This window comes from Dromiciops gliroides, chromosome 1 (genome assembly GCF_019393635.1).
Source record: "Dromiciops gliroides isolate mDroGli1 chromosome 1, mDroGli1.pri, whole genome shotgun sequence".
In the NCBI taxonomy this organism is placed as follows: domain Eukaryota; kingdom Metazoa; phylum Chordata; class Mammalia; order Microbiotheria; family Microbiotheriidae; genus Dromiciops; species Dromiciops gliroides.
Window position 1 is genome coordinate 621,783,421 of NC_057861.1, and position 15,872 is coordinate 621,799,292.

Sequence of the window (15,872 nt, forward strand, 5' to 3'; positions counted from 1 at the left end):
TTATAATTGAACTATGGAAGCCAGGGAGAACGCTTATAGAGGCGAATATGGCAAAAATGTGGTCCAGGATCAAACCTAACCCTCATTTAAAAGGATTATGACTAGCAAAAGAGACTGAGAAGTAGTCAGAAAGGTAAAAGGAGAACTAAGACAGAGCAGTGAGAGGAAAGCTGAGGAAAGAGGTGTATATTCATAATGTCAAAAACCAGAGAGAAATCAAGATCATGAAGACTGAGAAAATGGCCACCCTAGATGGAGAAAATGGGAGCATGTTGGTGACTTTAAGAGAGCAGTTTCAGCCTAGTGATCAGAAAGGTTTCATGGGATTGAAAAGTGGGGGGGGGGGGGCAGCTAGGTGGCACAGTGGATAGAGCACCGGCCCTGGAGTCAGGAGTACCTGAGTTTAAATCTGGCCTCAGACACTTAACACTTACTAGCTGTGTGGCCCTGGGCAAGTCACTTAACCCCAATTGCCTCACTAAAAAGAAAAAGAAAAGTGAGTGGGAAGTAAAGCAGTCAAGGCAATTAACATAAACTGCTTTTTTGAGGTTTGACCAAAAGGGTGGCAGCTTGAGGGAATGCCATGGTCAAAATAAAGGTTTGGGGTTTTTGTTTTTGTTTTTGTTTTTGTTTTTTTAAAGGATATGGAAATACCGAGTGTGTTTGTAGACAATAGAAGAGGAGCTAGTATGGAGAGATTATTTAAAGATTAAGAAAAGGAAGTCAAATGATATGACCTACCTGGGTCCCACAGCTGATAACTATTGGAGCCATGATCTTTTCTACCAGACCTGGCTACTTTCAGGGAGAGTAATTCTAAAACAGTAGCTGTCTATCAGAAGACATTCTTGGATTTTGGTTAGATAAGTCAAGTTACTCTTATATACTATTGAGAAGTGATAACCAAGAAGGAATCAAAAATAAAAAAGCTTAATTTAAAGATTTTTTAAAATTTCATATTTGTTATTGTGGACAGCATTCCTCACCTCTGCTTCTAACTGATAATGCCTCTTGGGTAACTTGATAATCTTAAAAGAAACTGTTTGGTATACTAAAAATGTAAATTTGACTACAGTCTAAAATTTTTGCACTACCAGTCTTGTCCTAGTAGCTGAAAGTAGAACCAGTTAGGAAAATTAATTATTGCTTAGACCAGTTTCTGATTAAAGAAATAGCGAGTCATGTTTGTGAGATATCTCAGCTTAAATTTTGTCCTAGTGTTTGTGTGGTTCTCCTACCTGCCCACCCCTACTTTTCATTGGCTTCTTTATGATTATAGGATAATTTTATGCATGAAAAATTAAATTTTTAACTTTATTTAAATATGAATAATTTTCACAGTATGTGAAAGTGGTTAAGAAGAGTGTCTCTAGTCTCTGAGGAGCATTCAAAGCCTATAGTATAGGGCTTATTATATTTAGACAACATTGTTATAAAAAATCCTGCTTTTTTTTGGTGCTGTTAATTCAAGTGATTTTGATCAAAGTAAAGATCTAATTGTAAAAGCTCTTGGACAAGTTAAATTAAGATATAGAAGTTGGTCTCTGTTTTCCTTAGTACTTTGCATTTTACAACAGGTGTTCCAGGGGAGAAGCTCATTCCATTTACCACTTGAAAGTAGATATCATGTAGAGTATTCACATATAGCCAAACCCCACCAGAATAATACAGAGTTCTGCAATAACTTGCAAAAATCTGCAGTTAGAAGGACAGCAATTATCCAAGCCAGAACTTTAGCATTATTTTCCCTTAGAATTAGTGTACTTCCCATTGCCATCCTGGGTTTGCACAATTAACATTGTTATTAAAGTAACTGACCCCAGTAATGTTTTTCTGCCTAATATTGTTGGTGCAGAACTATTTAATAGCATTAGACTAGATATGCATGTGTCTGGTCTTATTTTGCCAAGGAAAAATATTTACCTATGTCATGTTCCCAAGATCCTTTATTAAGCATTTATTCATAAGTTATATTGGGATTCTCTTGGTAGCAGAAATCATACAGCTTGTGTCCAAAGCTTGTATAGCCTTTGGCTTAATGCCGAGATAGAGTAAATGGTATTTCATGGTCTTGTTCAGCTTAATGGTTTATCTATGGTGATGCATCTATCACTGCATAAAGGCTTAGAAAGTAGGAAATGCTAAGTGGAGGAGATAAATGAAATGCAGTAACTCTATTCTTCTTGTATAATTGTAACATAGGACATAAATTCTGTTTTCCCTATTACAGATTTAAGAATAGGTTAATTTTATCCTAAGCTTATCAGAAATGTCTTCCTCTCTATAAGTTTTTCTCTCTGTGTTTCTTAAACTTCTTGTCACAATAATACAACGCTGATGATAAGAGAAAAATGCCAAGACAAAGCTCTTCTTTAAAATTGTTGAAGTTAATATTAATTTATCTAGGGGCGGCTAGGTGGCGCAGTAAATGAAGCACTGGCCCTGGATTCAGGAGTTCCTGAGTTCAAATCCGGCCTCAGACACTTGACACTTACTAGCTGTGTGACCTTGGGCAAGTCACTTAAGCCCCATTTCCCTGCCATATATATATATATATCTCTCTTTTAGTTCAAGATTAAAAAAAAACCCCACCAACCATACATTGAAATAGTGTGGCTTGCAGCCACACTAGTGTCTCCCAGATTGTCATGTAAGATTTCCTTGATCAGCTTATTTCCTTTGTATTCAGTATACACTGTTTTTCTTCAGAATTTTTTATAACTGTGCTGGAAACACAATGAGGAATGGTTCATTTCATCATGGCTTTTAATGTACCCATGGTCAATTGGTATTTGATATACTTAATATCAAATATACTTTTAATATAAAATATAATTAAGATATAATCGATTAAGATATAACTTAATATAAAGTATATATTTAATATACTTTAATATACCTGGTATACTTAAAAGAACTCTGGCCTTAGAATCAAAAGATCTGAGTTTTTGAGTTCTAGCCCTGATTCTTTTTTTTTTTTTTAATTTTTTTTTTTAGTGAGGCAATTGGGGTTAAAGTGACTTGCCCAGGGTCACACAGCTAGTGTTAAGTGTCTGAGGCCGGATTTGAACTCAGGTACTCCTGACTCCAGGGCCGGTGCTCTATCCATTTCACCATCTAGCTGCCCCACTAGCCCTGATTCTTAACAGATGTTTAATCAGGAGACAGTTATTCTGCTTCTCAGACCCTTAGTTTTACTGGTATAAAGTGATAGTATATCTTATTCATAAGGTACTAGGATGGTTCTTTGTAAACCGTTAAAGTAACCACATTTATACACAAACATAAGCTATCGTTATTTCTTCAAGGAGAAATGTTAATGTCGTACTTACCATTCAATTCTATAGTCCCTGTTGTTCAGTGAGTTTTCAGATGTATCCAACTCTTCCTGGCCCCCTTTGGGGTTTTCTTTGCAAACATACTGGAATGTTTTGCCATTTAATTTTCCAGCTCATTTTATAGATTAGGAAACAGAGGCCAACAGGGATAAGTGACTTGCCAAGGGTCATACAGCTAGTAAATGTCTGAGGTGTGGGATTTGAATTCAGGAAGATGAGTCTTCTTGATTCCAGGCCTGCCACTACCCATTGTGCCACTTACTTGGGGCTTCATCCAACTAATCCTGCCCACTACTTCATATCAAATTTTTGGTGTCTCAGATACATAGATGCTTTTCCCAGAACTTAGTACAGTGCCTGACTTATAGTGAAGTTGTTCAGTTGTGTCCAACTCTTTGTAACCCCATGGATCTTAGCACACCCAGACCCTTCTATCCTCCACTGATTTCTTGAAGTCTGTCCAGGTTCATATTTATTGTTTCCATGATACTATCTATCCTCTCATCCTCTGCTATCCCCTTTTCCTTTTTCCTTCAGCCTTTCCCAACATCATGGTCTTTTCCAATGAATCCTATCTATTCTCACCTCTGTTTCCCAGAAACATGGTATCATAAGAACTAAGTAAGGGTGAAGAGAATTGGTGTGGTGACTGGATTCACATCTGCTTAATATTTTGAACACAGTCCTATTCCCTTATATCCAAAGTATCATTCTAAGTTTTCCAGAACAAAAAATTGAAAATTTTACAAAGCTCTGAATAATATCTTCACAATATAAACCATGCTTCAGGAATCTACATAAGCTTTTTGTTCTCTAGGACCCAACTTTGTAATCTACAAACTTCAAATTTATATGTTCAACTCTAGGCAGGTTATGGAAGTAGGTCTTTTGTGGCCAGTGAGAGGCCTTGGCATACTTACCTAGGAATAGCTAAAACGCCATCTCCTTTACTTTGATTTCAGGAATCACATGGTGTTAGCAGTAAGATTAGGCATGACACCATAGTTCTTCATTTACCCCAACCCCCACTAGGGGATGGAGAACCCAAAGTTTCTTTTCTGCCTTCGACTCTTCTCCTCACCCCCCCCCCCACTTTTTTTTTTTTAATAATTTTTGGTTAGCACTTTACAATTAAAACTCCTTGTGAATAGCAATAAAGTTTAGTGACAAACAAGAATGTATTTCAGTATATTTTATCATGTCAAACTTCTGCTGTATATGGAGTGGTGAAAATAATCTAATCAAACTCCTTGAGAAGATTAACTAGTTCTTAGGTCTCTGCAAGTTTCTGTTTGCTGCTTTCAAAGATCAGCTTGGAATTATGTTCTTTAAAAACAAAAATATTTTGCCTAGGATTTCATAAGTAATCTCTCTTACCTGATTATTTTTCCTCTCTAGGACTGCAAACTACCCGATTAGGAAACCATCTGGAAGACAGAGTTAACAAATTTTTGCGGCGTCAGAATCATCCTGAAGCTGGTGAGGTTTTTGTCAGAGTGGTGGCCAGTTCAGATAAAACAGTAGAAGTCAAGCCTGGAATGAAATCAAGGTTAGTGTGGTTTGCTGCGGCTGGAACTATTTTTATAATTTAAAAAAACCCTAAAAAATACCACCCCAGTTTTTTCTGAGTTTTCCCTATGTCTAAAGGAAAAACAACAACACCCCTGGTTGGGGTATTTGGGGGTCAATTTTCTTCATATACTGTTTTTCTGAAAGAACTTTAATTTTGTGATGTAAGATTTATTCTTATACCTCAATATTTTAACTAAATTTTAAAATATATTTGTGAAGTTCTAAATGTAGGCAATCACATTCAGTATTAGAGTTCTAAAATTAGATGTAACTTACAGGTTTGTGGATTCTGGTGAAATGTCTGAATCTTTTCCTTATCGAACCAAAGCACTCTTTGCTTTTGAAGAAATTGATGGTGTGGATGTTTGCTTCTTTGGAATGCATGTACAGGAATATGGCTCTGATTGCCCCCCACCCAACACAAGGTAGCCTTTTTATTTCCATTCTTGGCATTTCTTTTTTTATTATTATTATTATTTATTTTAACAGACTAATGTAGTAACTGCTCAAGCTTAGACTAATACAAACAGAACAGAGTTGGAAGAAGTGGAACCATAGTTAAATGAAATAAAACTATGGCAAATAAGAATTGTAATGGGAAATTTTACACATGGCTTATGACTCTAGTAATACTTGAGCCTACTGCCATTGTCATTACAAATATCTTCATTGACACTTGAAAATGTAGCTAAGAGTATTAAAAAATAGAAAGTCCCTGTTTTTCCTTAACACTTTTGTTTTACTTCTTTGTTATGAGTGGTAATATATAATAGAACATTACTCATTTATTAAGCATCAGTAAAACATGTATATGTACTGGTTTATTTAAAAAAAAAACAAAAAACTAATGGGCAGAGAAAGGATTGACTACATCCCTTTTCTCCAATGTGAAGTTTATTCATTGCAATTAATCTAAGTTTAGCTACCTTTTAGTGTTATTTTTATTTTAGGATTATTAATATTGTTCTGATTCTTCTTTCTTCACTCTACATCACTTCAAGTCTTCCCATGTTCTGCATATGTGTCGTTTCTTTTAAGGCACAGTAATTTTTTTTCATTTCAAATAACATTTTGGGGTTTTCCCCCCAACTACATATTAAAACAATTTTGAGTTCCAAATTCTCTCCCTGTCCTCTCTCCCTTCCCTGAGATACTAAGTAATTTGATATAGGTCATGCATGTGCAATCATGCAAAACATTTCCATCTTAGTCATGTTGTTGTGAAAGAAAACACAAAGCAAAAATTTAATAAAGTAAAAAATTGTATGCTTCAATCTGCATTTAGACTTTATCAGTTTGTTTCTCTGTAGATGGATAGCATTTTTCATCAGCAGAGTAATATCTCAGTATTCATATGTCATAATTAATGTGCTGCTTCTCACTCAGTGGTTGCCCATTTTTGTGCTGGTTTTTATTATTCCAAAAAATGTTGTTCTGAATATCTCCTTCCTATTATTGATTTCCTTGAAGGTAGTCTGTATGTTTTGTAGTTACATAACTGGATCAGAGAATATGAGCAGTTTAGTAACAATTCTCGCATAATTACAATTTTATTTCTAGACTAGTTGCACCAACTAGTTGGACACACACACACACACACACACACACACACACACACACACACACACACCCTTATAACCCCTCAGTATTGACTGTTTTTGTTGTTTGATTTTTTTTTCCCAGTTTGATGTGTGTGAGGTAAAACTTCAGTTGTTACTTGTATTCTCTCTTCATTGATATGGAACACTTTTTCATATGGTTATTTACACTTCTGAAAACTTTGTTCTTAGCCTTTGACCATTTATTTATTGGAAAAATTGCATTACTTTTTGCTCCTTTCAATTTAGTTTATACTAAATGATGTTGAACTTTGTTCCTTTATTTGCAAATAATGATAACTGTATAAAGTGACAAGAATTTCAACATTTCCAACTTTGACTCCAATGTGGATGCTGAAAAAAATTTTGAGGCAAACTTTGAATTTAAGTTAATCACTTTCTCCCAGGCGTGTGTACATATCGTATCTGGATAGTATTCATTTCTTCCGGCCCCGTTGCCTTCGGACAGCTGTTTATCATGAAATCCTAATTGGATATCTGGAATATGTGAAGAAATTGGGGTGAGTTTCATTTGAAGGAGGTACAGAAAAGGAAGCAACCTTCATTTTCATTTTTCCTTAATTTCCATTATACTTAAAAAAAATAATATTGAGTGTTTTAGGGGAGAAGTAATTTTTTATCTGCCTTAGAATGGGATTAAATGCTAACTTTTCTTACGAGACTCTGTTCTCTATCCTCCTTTCAGCCATTTTTACTCAGCACTTAGATCATACGCATTTTATAACTCATATATACTTTAATATATTTAAGTTGTATCTTTTAGCAATCTCTTCCCCTATTCCCTCTTATTTTTATACTTTTTATGCAATAATATCACACTCCTATAGACTTAGAAGAATTGGTATACCCAGTTATAAATTAAGAGCTGGGAATTTCATGAACAGAACTGATTATAAGCTTGCTCTTATTTCATCCCCATTGAGGGAAGCTTATGAACTGATTTGATGTGCCCAGGAGGGAATTTTTATTGTACTAAGTAGATTACTCCAGGTCTGTTGATGAATCTGTGTATCCAACAGGTATGTCACAGGACATATCTGGGCCTGCCCCCCAAGTGAAGGAGATGATTACATCTTTCATTGCCACCCTCCTGATCAAAAAATCCCTAAACCTAAACGACTACAGGAATGGTACAAAAAGATGCTGGACAAGGCCTTTGCTGAGCGCATCATTCATGACTACAAGGTACTTGGTGTTAAATTACATTGATTTTATGAAGCTTATTCTCATGTATTGTATATGCTGTGCTTATTTTTGTATTTTAATTCATTTAGGAAATCTTACATAATGTCTGTAATGTAGGTGAATATAATGTGTAATATACTGTGCTAGATACTAAATAAAACAACAATGTCATATATTTACATAGTTCTTTAAGTACAAAAAGCACTTTGCTTATGGCATTTCACAAATAACAGTCCTAATGCTCAATGAGGCTAAAGCGACTTGCCTGGAGTCACTTAGCAAGTAGTGAGTGGTTGATACTGGAATTCCACCTGTGGTATTCTGACTCCCAATACTGGGGCTTTTTAGCACCATATCACAGCCCCTCAGTGTCATAGGCCTGCTTCCCTCAAAGAGCTTACAGTCTGACTAACAAGAAATATATGTTGATACATGCAGTATAAATTTGAATGTAAGTTCAAAGAGTAGCATGAGATTATTTTACTTGTACTAAATAATTAAGCATATAATTTATTGAGATTTTCATTAGATTATACAAGGAAATCTGTCCCAGAGTAAAAATTATGATGGAAAATTACTTCTCATTGTACAATTTTTGTAGTTTATCCACCATTGGTGTGTGTGCCAACAGTTATATTGTAGAATAGGAACTGTGTTGCAGGTACCATAAAATAACATTTCATTAGAATATTGTTTGTGATCATCAGTAAATACTATCTGAATGTTGATCACAACATTTGCAAACAGAAAAATTTTGTGATGGAGACCATAATATTATCTTGTACTTCATTCATTAGGACATTTTCAAACAAGCAACAGAGGATAGGCTTACAAGTGCCAAGGAGCTACCATATTTTGAAGGTGATTTTTGGCCTAATGTTTTGGAAGAGAGCATTAAGGAACTTGAACAGGAAGAAGAAGAAAGAAAAAAAGAAGAGAGTACTGCAGCTAGTGAAACCACTGAGGTAAATATCCTATGATTAATGTTAACTGCTGGCTACTTCCAACCAGATTGTTATTGGTCTTATTAAATGTTGAGCTAAGGCTTGTAATAGGTACTCACTGCAGGTTTTTGAACAAGAGAATGACATGATCAAAACTGCTTTAAATGTGACTTTGTCAGTTGTGTGGAAGATAAATTCAAGAAGGGAGAGAGACTGGAAGTAGAGAGGTCTGTTAGGGTAATCCAGGCATAAAGTGTTGAAGGTCTGAGCTATGGTAGGAGAGGAGTAAATGGATGTAATGGAGATAGAGTCATCAGTGCCTCTTGACTGTTTGCAAAGAATTCCTGTGGGTAAATAGGCCAGATTATTGAGGTACTTGAATAGTAGTCTGTTCTCCTTTCATTTTGACTAAGATTATTTTTCAGCTAATGACAACAGTGTTTAAGTAACTGCCTGTTGAGTGTTAGTGGTCAGCTGCTATTATTGTTATCCATACTACTTACAAGTGTTTTTTAAACATCTGTTATATGCAAATGCCCTGTGGGATACATCATTGCTTGAGATATGATTCCTGCTCTTTGCTTTCAATCTAATAATGGGAAAGATGAGCCACACAAATACAAGGCAGTATGTGTTGTGTCATATGAGTGTTTATAAGTCCTGGGGTATTCAAGGAACATATCTCTAGCATTTAAGGTAAATCTTGAAGGAATGCATATTATTTTGTTAAGCAGCTATGTGTGAGGGGCTATTTCAGGTACAGAGAATGGTATGAGCAAGGGGTAAGAAGTGATTAAGCTTGCTGCATTTTTAGAGAATGGTCAGAGATCCAGATTGGCTGGAGCAGAGTTCACTGGTGATAGGGCTTGGGAGGTAGTTTAGGTCTCGGTCTTGGAATGCTTGAATGTGAGATTGGCAGACTTTATGTATACTTTTATTTTGTATACATTTGAGGAACCATCAAAGGTTTTTGCATAGGGAAATTTTTTGGAAGATTATATGATGGCATTGTTTGGAAGCTATTTTAGGAGAACCTCTGAGTCTTTGGGATACCTCTCTCTCCTGCTTCTCCTCCTACTTATCTGACTGTTCCTTCTGTCTCCTTTGCTGAATCTTCCAGATCATGCCCTATAAGTGTGGGTGTCCTTCAGTGCTGTGTCCTGGGTCCTCCTCTCTTCTTTTTATATTACTTCATGTGGGGATCTCATCGGCTCCCATGGATTTGGTTACTGTCTCTATGCTAATGGTCCTCAGATCCCCCTTTCTTGCCCCAATATCTCTGCTAACCTCTAGTCTCACATTTCCAGCTCCCTTTCGGGCATCTCAAAATTAATTTCCCCTAAAGCCTCCCCCCTCGTAACTTGCTTGTTAGTGTTGAGAATGTTATTATCATCTTAGTTCCTTTGGTTCACCACCTATCAATCATCCTCAACTCCTCACTACCTCTTCCCCCGGCATCCCTCCCCCTTTCTAATCTATTGCCAAGGCCCTGTTGATTTCACCTTTGCTAGATCTCTTAAATGTTCCTCCCTTCTCTCCTATTACACTGTCATCACTTTAGTGCAGGTTCTTATCATCTCTCTCCTTGACTGTTGAAGCAGTAGCCTGCTCATGGATCGGCCTGCCTCAAGTACTCCACTTAACTCCATTTAACCTCCACTTGCCACATAAAGGGCAGGAATCACCATGTCTTAACTTATTTAGTAAACTTCCTTATCACCTCCAAAATCAAAATCCTCAGTTTGACCTTCAAAGCCTAGTCCCCTCAATAACATCAAGCACCTATCTTCTAGCCCCTGTACTAAGCCCTGGGGAAACAAATACAAAACAAGGGGAAAAAAGGAAGATAGTCCCTGCCCTCAAGGAGTTTACAGTCTGTTGGGGAAAGACAGAACACAGAAGAGAGCTGAAAAGTGGTGAGAGGGCAGGAGGATAGTAGTGGAGAAGGAGAAGAGGTACCAGAGGCTGGGGCATGGTTGAAGTCCCAGAGAAAGTGTAGCCAGGTCACAAATGAAGAGATGTTTGAGCTGAACTCTCTCTTTAAATGGAGGTTTGTTGTACTAGGTCTCAACCTCCATTCAGAGAGTCAGAAGGTGGTGGTGATCTAGAATATCAAGGTGGATGAGATCTTAGAGGATGAGGTGATCCTAAAAACGAGATTCCCTGGAGCATGGTGGAGACGTTCCAAAGTACTGCAGCCAGTTGAGACTTTTCCAGTTTTCTTATATCTTACTTACTCTCTGCCACATCCTCTTTGATCCAGTGACATTGGCCTCCTTGCTATTCTAGAAACAAGGCACTCAATCTCTAGCCCCAGGTATTTTTTCCATCCTTGGAATACTCTTCCCTCATCTCCTCTTACTGACTTCCTGGTTCATTGAATTAAGACCCAACAGAAAATCTCATCCTCTATACCTAGCCTTTCCCTCTTACTTCTAGTGCTTTCCCTCTATCAGTTATATTCTGTTTGTACACATTCATTTTCTTGGTGTCTCCCCCATTAAATTGTAAGCTCCTTGTGTGCACAGACTGTCTTTTGCTTCCTTTTGTATCCCCAGTGCTTAGCACAGTCCCTAGCACATGGTGGGTACTTAACAAATGTTTATTGATTAACTGACTGAACCAAATTAAAGAAACTGTAAGAAGGGGATTGTGAAGTCTACATTTCCAGACTTTTAATAAGATCACTCAGACTGCAATTTCTATACTTATGGCAATTTTATAGGATCACAGAATTTTAGGATGAGAAGAATTTGAGTGATTTAATCTACCTCTCACTTTACAATTTAGTTTGAAGCTTAAAGGTGCAGAGAAATTAAATGACTTACCCAAAGTCATAAAACTAATTATTGACACAGCCACAGGTCTGTTAGTACCAGTGTTCTTTCTTTTTTTATAGCATAGGTTTCAACCTTATTTTATAAAACTGGAACCAAGAGCCAAAAGAGATTAGAGAACTTGCAGACCAGGGTCATGTAGATTACTTTAGTTGACGTCACTTATTAAGTGACAAAACCAGGATTCACATTCAGGTCGTCTGAATTTGGTTTCAGCACTCTTTATGTTTTGTCCCTCTTATTGTGCCAATTTATTATTGAATGCCAGTTGTATCTGGTTCATCAAAAGCAACAGATTTTCAATACTTCACGTTTTAAAACTAATAGTTTCCCTATAAAAAATGTTCAGATGTATTTAGAGTAGGCTTGTAAAGTTAAACATTTCATAAATTTTTTTACTTGCTTAATCCCTTTCCAAAGGGATATACAAGTAAGCAAAGGGTGTAAACAGCACATTTGTTAGATAAGATGGGTTTATGTAAAGAGAAAGATGTTTGTACGGCATACTTTTGAAACTTTTTCAGTAATTTAGATAGGAGATAGAGTTGGAGTTAAGTAAAGAAAATGTTACAATGTCATTTAGCAATGATGATATTTAAGAAAAGACAACATTCTTGCTTGACCAACCAAAGGAAGAAAGTTCTGTGTATAAGTTCAATTCTAAATAAGCAGAATTGGGGAGGTGATCCTTGGGGGCTGGAGATCAAGGGGGAAGTATCTGCTCTGTAGGTAGCTGTTCTTGGTGAACGTTCAGGCTGCCACCCTACTACAGAACAGTTCATAGAAGGAACAGCAAGAAATAAATGGGGAGAGTGTCTCTGGTTTTGATTTTCCAATACCTTCAGTATCTTATATCAACTATTACTATGGTGGATAGTCTAGGGATAAACTATTAAAACAATATAATTGTCCATTCCAAAGTTTAGTTGGGAAAATTCCTAATAGCCATTATGTTTTGAGAAAAAAAAATGAAGCACTTTGCCACTTAGTATTTTACTGCTCTGTTCAAAAATTTAAATACCAAGTTTTTGTTTTCCTGCCAATTTTACATCCATTGTCATCATAATGGCTGAATTCAGCCACCAGAATGGAGGAGGCTTTATGTGTGCATAGTACCTTAGAGTGCCTAGTTCTGTGCAGGCCATGGGCAGGGGCTGGTTTAACCACTTTGCAATATCATCCTAGGGTAGCCAGGGTGACAGCAAGAATGCCAAGAAAAAGAACAACAAGAAAACCAACAAGAATAAAAGTAGCATCAGCAGAGCCAACAAGAAGAAGCCCAGCATGCCGAATGTGTCCAATGATTTGTCTCAGAAGCTCTATGCCACCATGGAGAAACACAAAGAGGTAAAGTTGCAAGCTCAGTTTTTGGGGTTTTTTTGTTTGTTTGTTTTTTAGTGAGGCAATTGGGGTTAAATGACTTGCCCAGGGTCACACAGCTAGTAAGTGTTAAGTGTCTGAGCCGGGATTTGAACTCAGGTACTGAGCCCGGATTTGAACTCAGGTACTGCTGACTCCAGGGCCGGTGCTCTATCCACTGCGCCATCTAGCTGCCTCGCAAGCTCAGTTTTGAAAAGAATGTCAACCTCCTGATTGTCTGCCTCCAACCAGACCCTGGAGATCCCAGCTATCTATGTGTTACTAGCAACCAAGAGAACCACCTAAGCCTGGCTAGCAGCATAGCAAGCACAGAAATGTTGCAAGGCTTTCTTCTCTACTAAGATTCTGAAACTTGCCTTTTGTTCCTTGGTCATGTGATGAAAATGTGTTACAGAGAGGTAGCATGCTAACTTAAACCCTCACACAAGCCTTACAAATTGAAAGTATCCATTTACCCTGGACAAATGTCACCAAACAGCAGTGCAGTGTATCATGGATAAAACAATTTCTTCCAAAACTTAACTAAAGTCAAATGAAAACTTGATCTGCCTTTAGTCACCTATAAAAACGAATGTTAGATTGGTCCTGTTCTCTAGTAATGCCTTCTTTTCAAATAAAGAAACCAGCATACAGAATATTTAAATAATTTTCCCTGTAGCATGGTATTGATTAAAGCTTTGTCTCATTTCTGGTCTTCATTCCTTTCACTCTCATGTCTTATTTAATGCTGGTGTTTAACTCACATTACTATTCTTATTTAACTGTAGGTCTTCTTTGTGATTCATCTTCATGCTGGGCCTGTAATAAACACTCTGCATCCTATTGTGGACCCTGATCCATTACTCAGCTGTGATCTAATGGATGGGCGTGATGCCTTCCTTACCCTAGCCAGAGACAAGCATTGGGAGTTCTCCTCGTTACGTCGATCCAAGTGGTCAACATTGTGTATGTTGGTCGAGCTACACACTCAAGGGCAAGATCGTTTTGTCTACACTTGCAATGAGTGTAAACACCATGTAGAAACCAGGTGGCATTGTACAGTCTGTGAGGTAAGTATTGGACTTTTTTTCCTCTCATCTCCACAGTGGTTCTTTACTCAATGGGCTGCCATTTTGGTTCCTTGCTTCTTCCTTTCTGAATAGAACATAATTTGCTTTTGGCAATAGTCACCTGTATAATTAGGTCACTGAATTTTTGTTCAGATCAGTGTACCAGAGTTATCTTCTCTAAAAACATCTCATAAAGTTTATTTTAAATTTGTCAGGCAGAGTTCCTTAGAAATGCTATTACAAGGAAGATTTTGAATATAGACACAACCTAGATTCATCAAGGAGGAGAAGAATTTTGATAGAACTGTTGTTTTGTGTTAGTATAGTTTCTGTCATATAACATAGAAAATACAAAAGTCCATTTTTCTTTTTCTTTTTTTTTTGTGAGGCAATTGGGGTTAAGTGACTTGCCCAGAGTCACACAGCTAGTAAGTGTTAAGTGTCTGAGGCCAGATTTGAACTCAGGTACTCCTGAATCCAGGGCCGGTGCTCTACCCACTGTGCCACCTAGCTGCCCCCAAAAGTCCATTTTTCAATTAAGAAGTTCTTGGCCCTTTCCAATTTTGAGGAGTGATAATAACTTTCCTAAAAGAATGTCATTTTTTCCAGTTACATCATACTTACTATAGTTGGTGAAATTGGCATATAGACACACCATTCAAGACAATTAGTTAGAAGCTAGCAGAGAAAAGCTTCACTCTTCTGGTCCCCATCTCTTTCTGATGATTTGAGGGAGCTAACTACCTTATTTATAACATCACCTAACCAAATTTTACCTTAGCTCACTATGGGCTCTTTAAAATAGTAGTAGGTCTGGCCAGGAGCCTGTTGGGCTTCTTATTCTCATCGCCCTCATTTCATTCTCAGAGTTTAATAGCAAGGGTCAGTCTCTAGGCAGATTGAAATAGTCACTAATGCCTTTTTTACTTTTGTCAGTTTTCTATAACTTTAATGCTTTTTCACATGATTTGAGTTTCTATGTTTTTAACTTAGAGTAATTACAATTTGGGGGAGAAGTAATGTAATAGTAAAATAGTAATTCTCAGTTTTGGGTTTTTTTTTTAACCTGATAGTCCCTTCTGCCCACCTTAACCACATTTCCAGATCATTTCCTTAGGGAAAAAATGAATCCTGGGAATGTACTTTGTTCAAGGAGAGCAGGAATGAGTTGGACTGGGAAGAGTGAATAATTGTAAAAGTATGAAATCAGTATTGTGTAGTAAACATTAGACTGAAGTAGGAAGTGAGGTCACATGTAATCTCTGACATCTTTTAGGTTTTGCACCAAATTCTTCATTCTCACATGGCCCTCAAAGGTCATAAATCTGACATTCTAATACTTACTCCAGTGTAACTGGGTGTTTGACTGAGACAAATTCTTGCAGTATAGGTTCATCCTTTATATGCCACATGCCTGTCCTTATTTCCAGATTGCCTATGATTTGGTTGAGTTCTAGCCAGCTGAGAGAGAAAAAGCAAAAAGTAGAGTTCTTTTACAAATAGCAGCCTAATGTAAAATGTAAGAGGTGAACTTAGATGAACTCATAGGCTACCACCAAAATAATGGGACAGAGCTAGAGTGTGTGGAGATAGGTTTGTAGTGATGAATTGATTATGTCCTTCTGAAGATCCCCAAGCTGTTTAATGACCCCTGGATGAAGGTGATGAGGTAATGCTAACATGTAACATGTGTTGCTCCTAAATTTAAACTTACCTGCCTTGCTTGAAGTGTTGAACCACTTCAGTTAAAGTTAGAATAACCAAAAGATAGTAAAAATCTTTGACTCATAATTATAAGACTATTGTGGGACAATCATATTTTGGAGGGGGGTGTGGGGAAGAAGATAAAGAATAAATTTGTCATATTTATCAATAGTAATGATATAATTTATTTTCTTTTCTGATGTGTTATACCATATTATGAGGCTGATTTTTTTTGTTGTCTTTT

At 36.9% G+C, this 15,872-nt stretch overlaps 1 protein-coding gene across 3 annotated transcripts in view; it reads left to right on the forward strand.

Annotated features, from left to right (window-relative positions):
• Positions 1 to 15,872, forward strand: part of LOC122743444 (CREB binding protein) — a 170,181-nt gene that overhangs the window by 149,221 nt on the left and 5,088 nt on the right. For all 3 annotated transcript variants that reach the window (XM_043988398.1, XM_043988406.1, XM_043988414.1), the window contains 7 exons: positions 4,737 to 4,887; positions 5,189 to 5,335; positions 6,916 to 7,029; positions 7,549 to 7,714; positions 8,512 to 8,679; positions 12,681 to 12,842; positions 13,643 to 13,924. In XM_043988398.1, the coding sequence (XP_043844333.1) occupies positions 4,737 to 4,887; positions 5,189 to 5,335; positions 6,916 to 7,029; positions 7,549 to 7,714; positions 8,512 to 8,679; positions 12,681 to 12,842; positions 13,643 to 13,924 (1,190 nt within the window). The remainder of the gene's footprint in view (positions 1 to 4,736; positions 4,888 to 5,188; positions 5,336 to 6,915; positions 7,030 to 7,548; positions 7,715 to 8,511; positions 8,680 to 12,680; positions 12,843 to 13,642; positions 13,925 to 15,872) is intronic.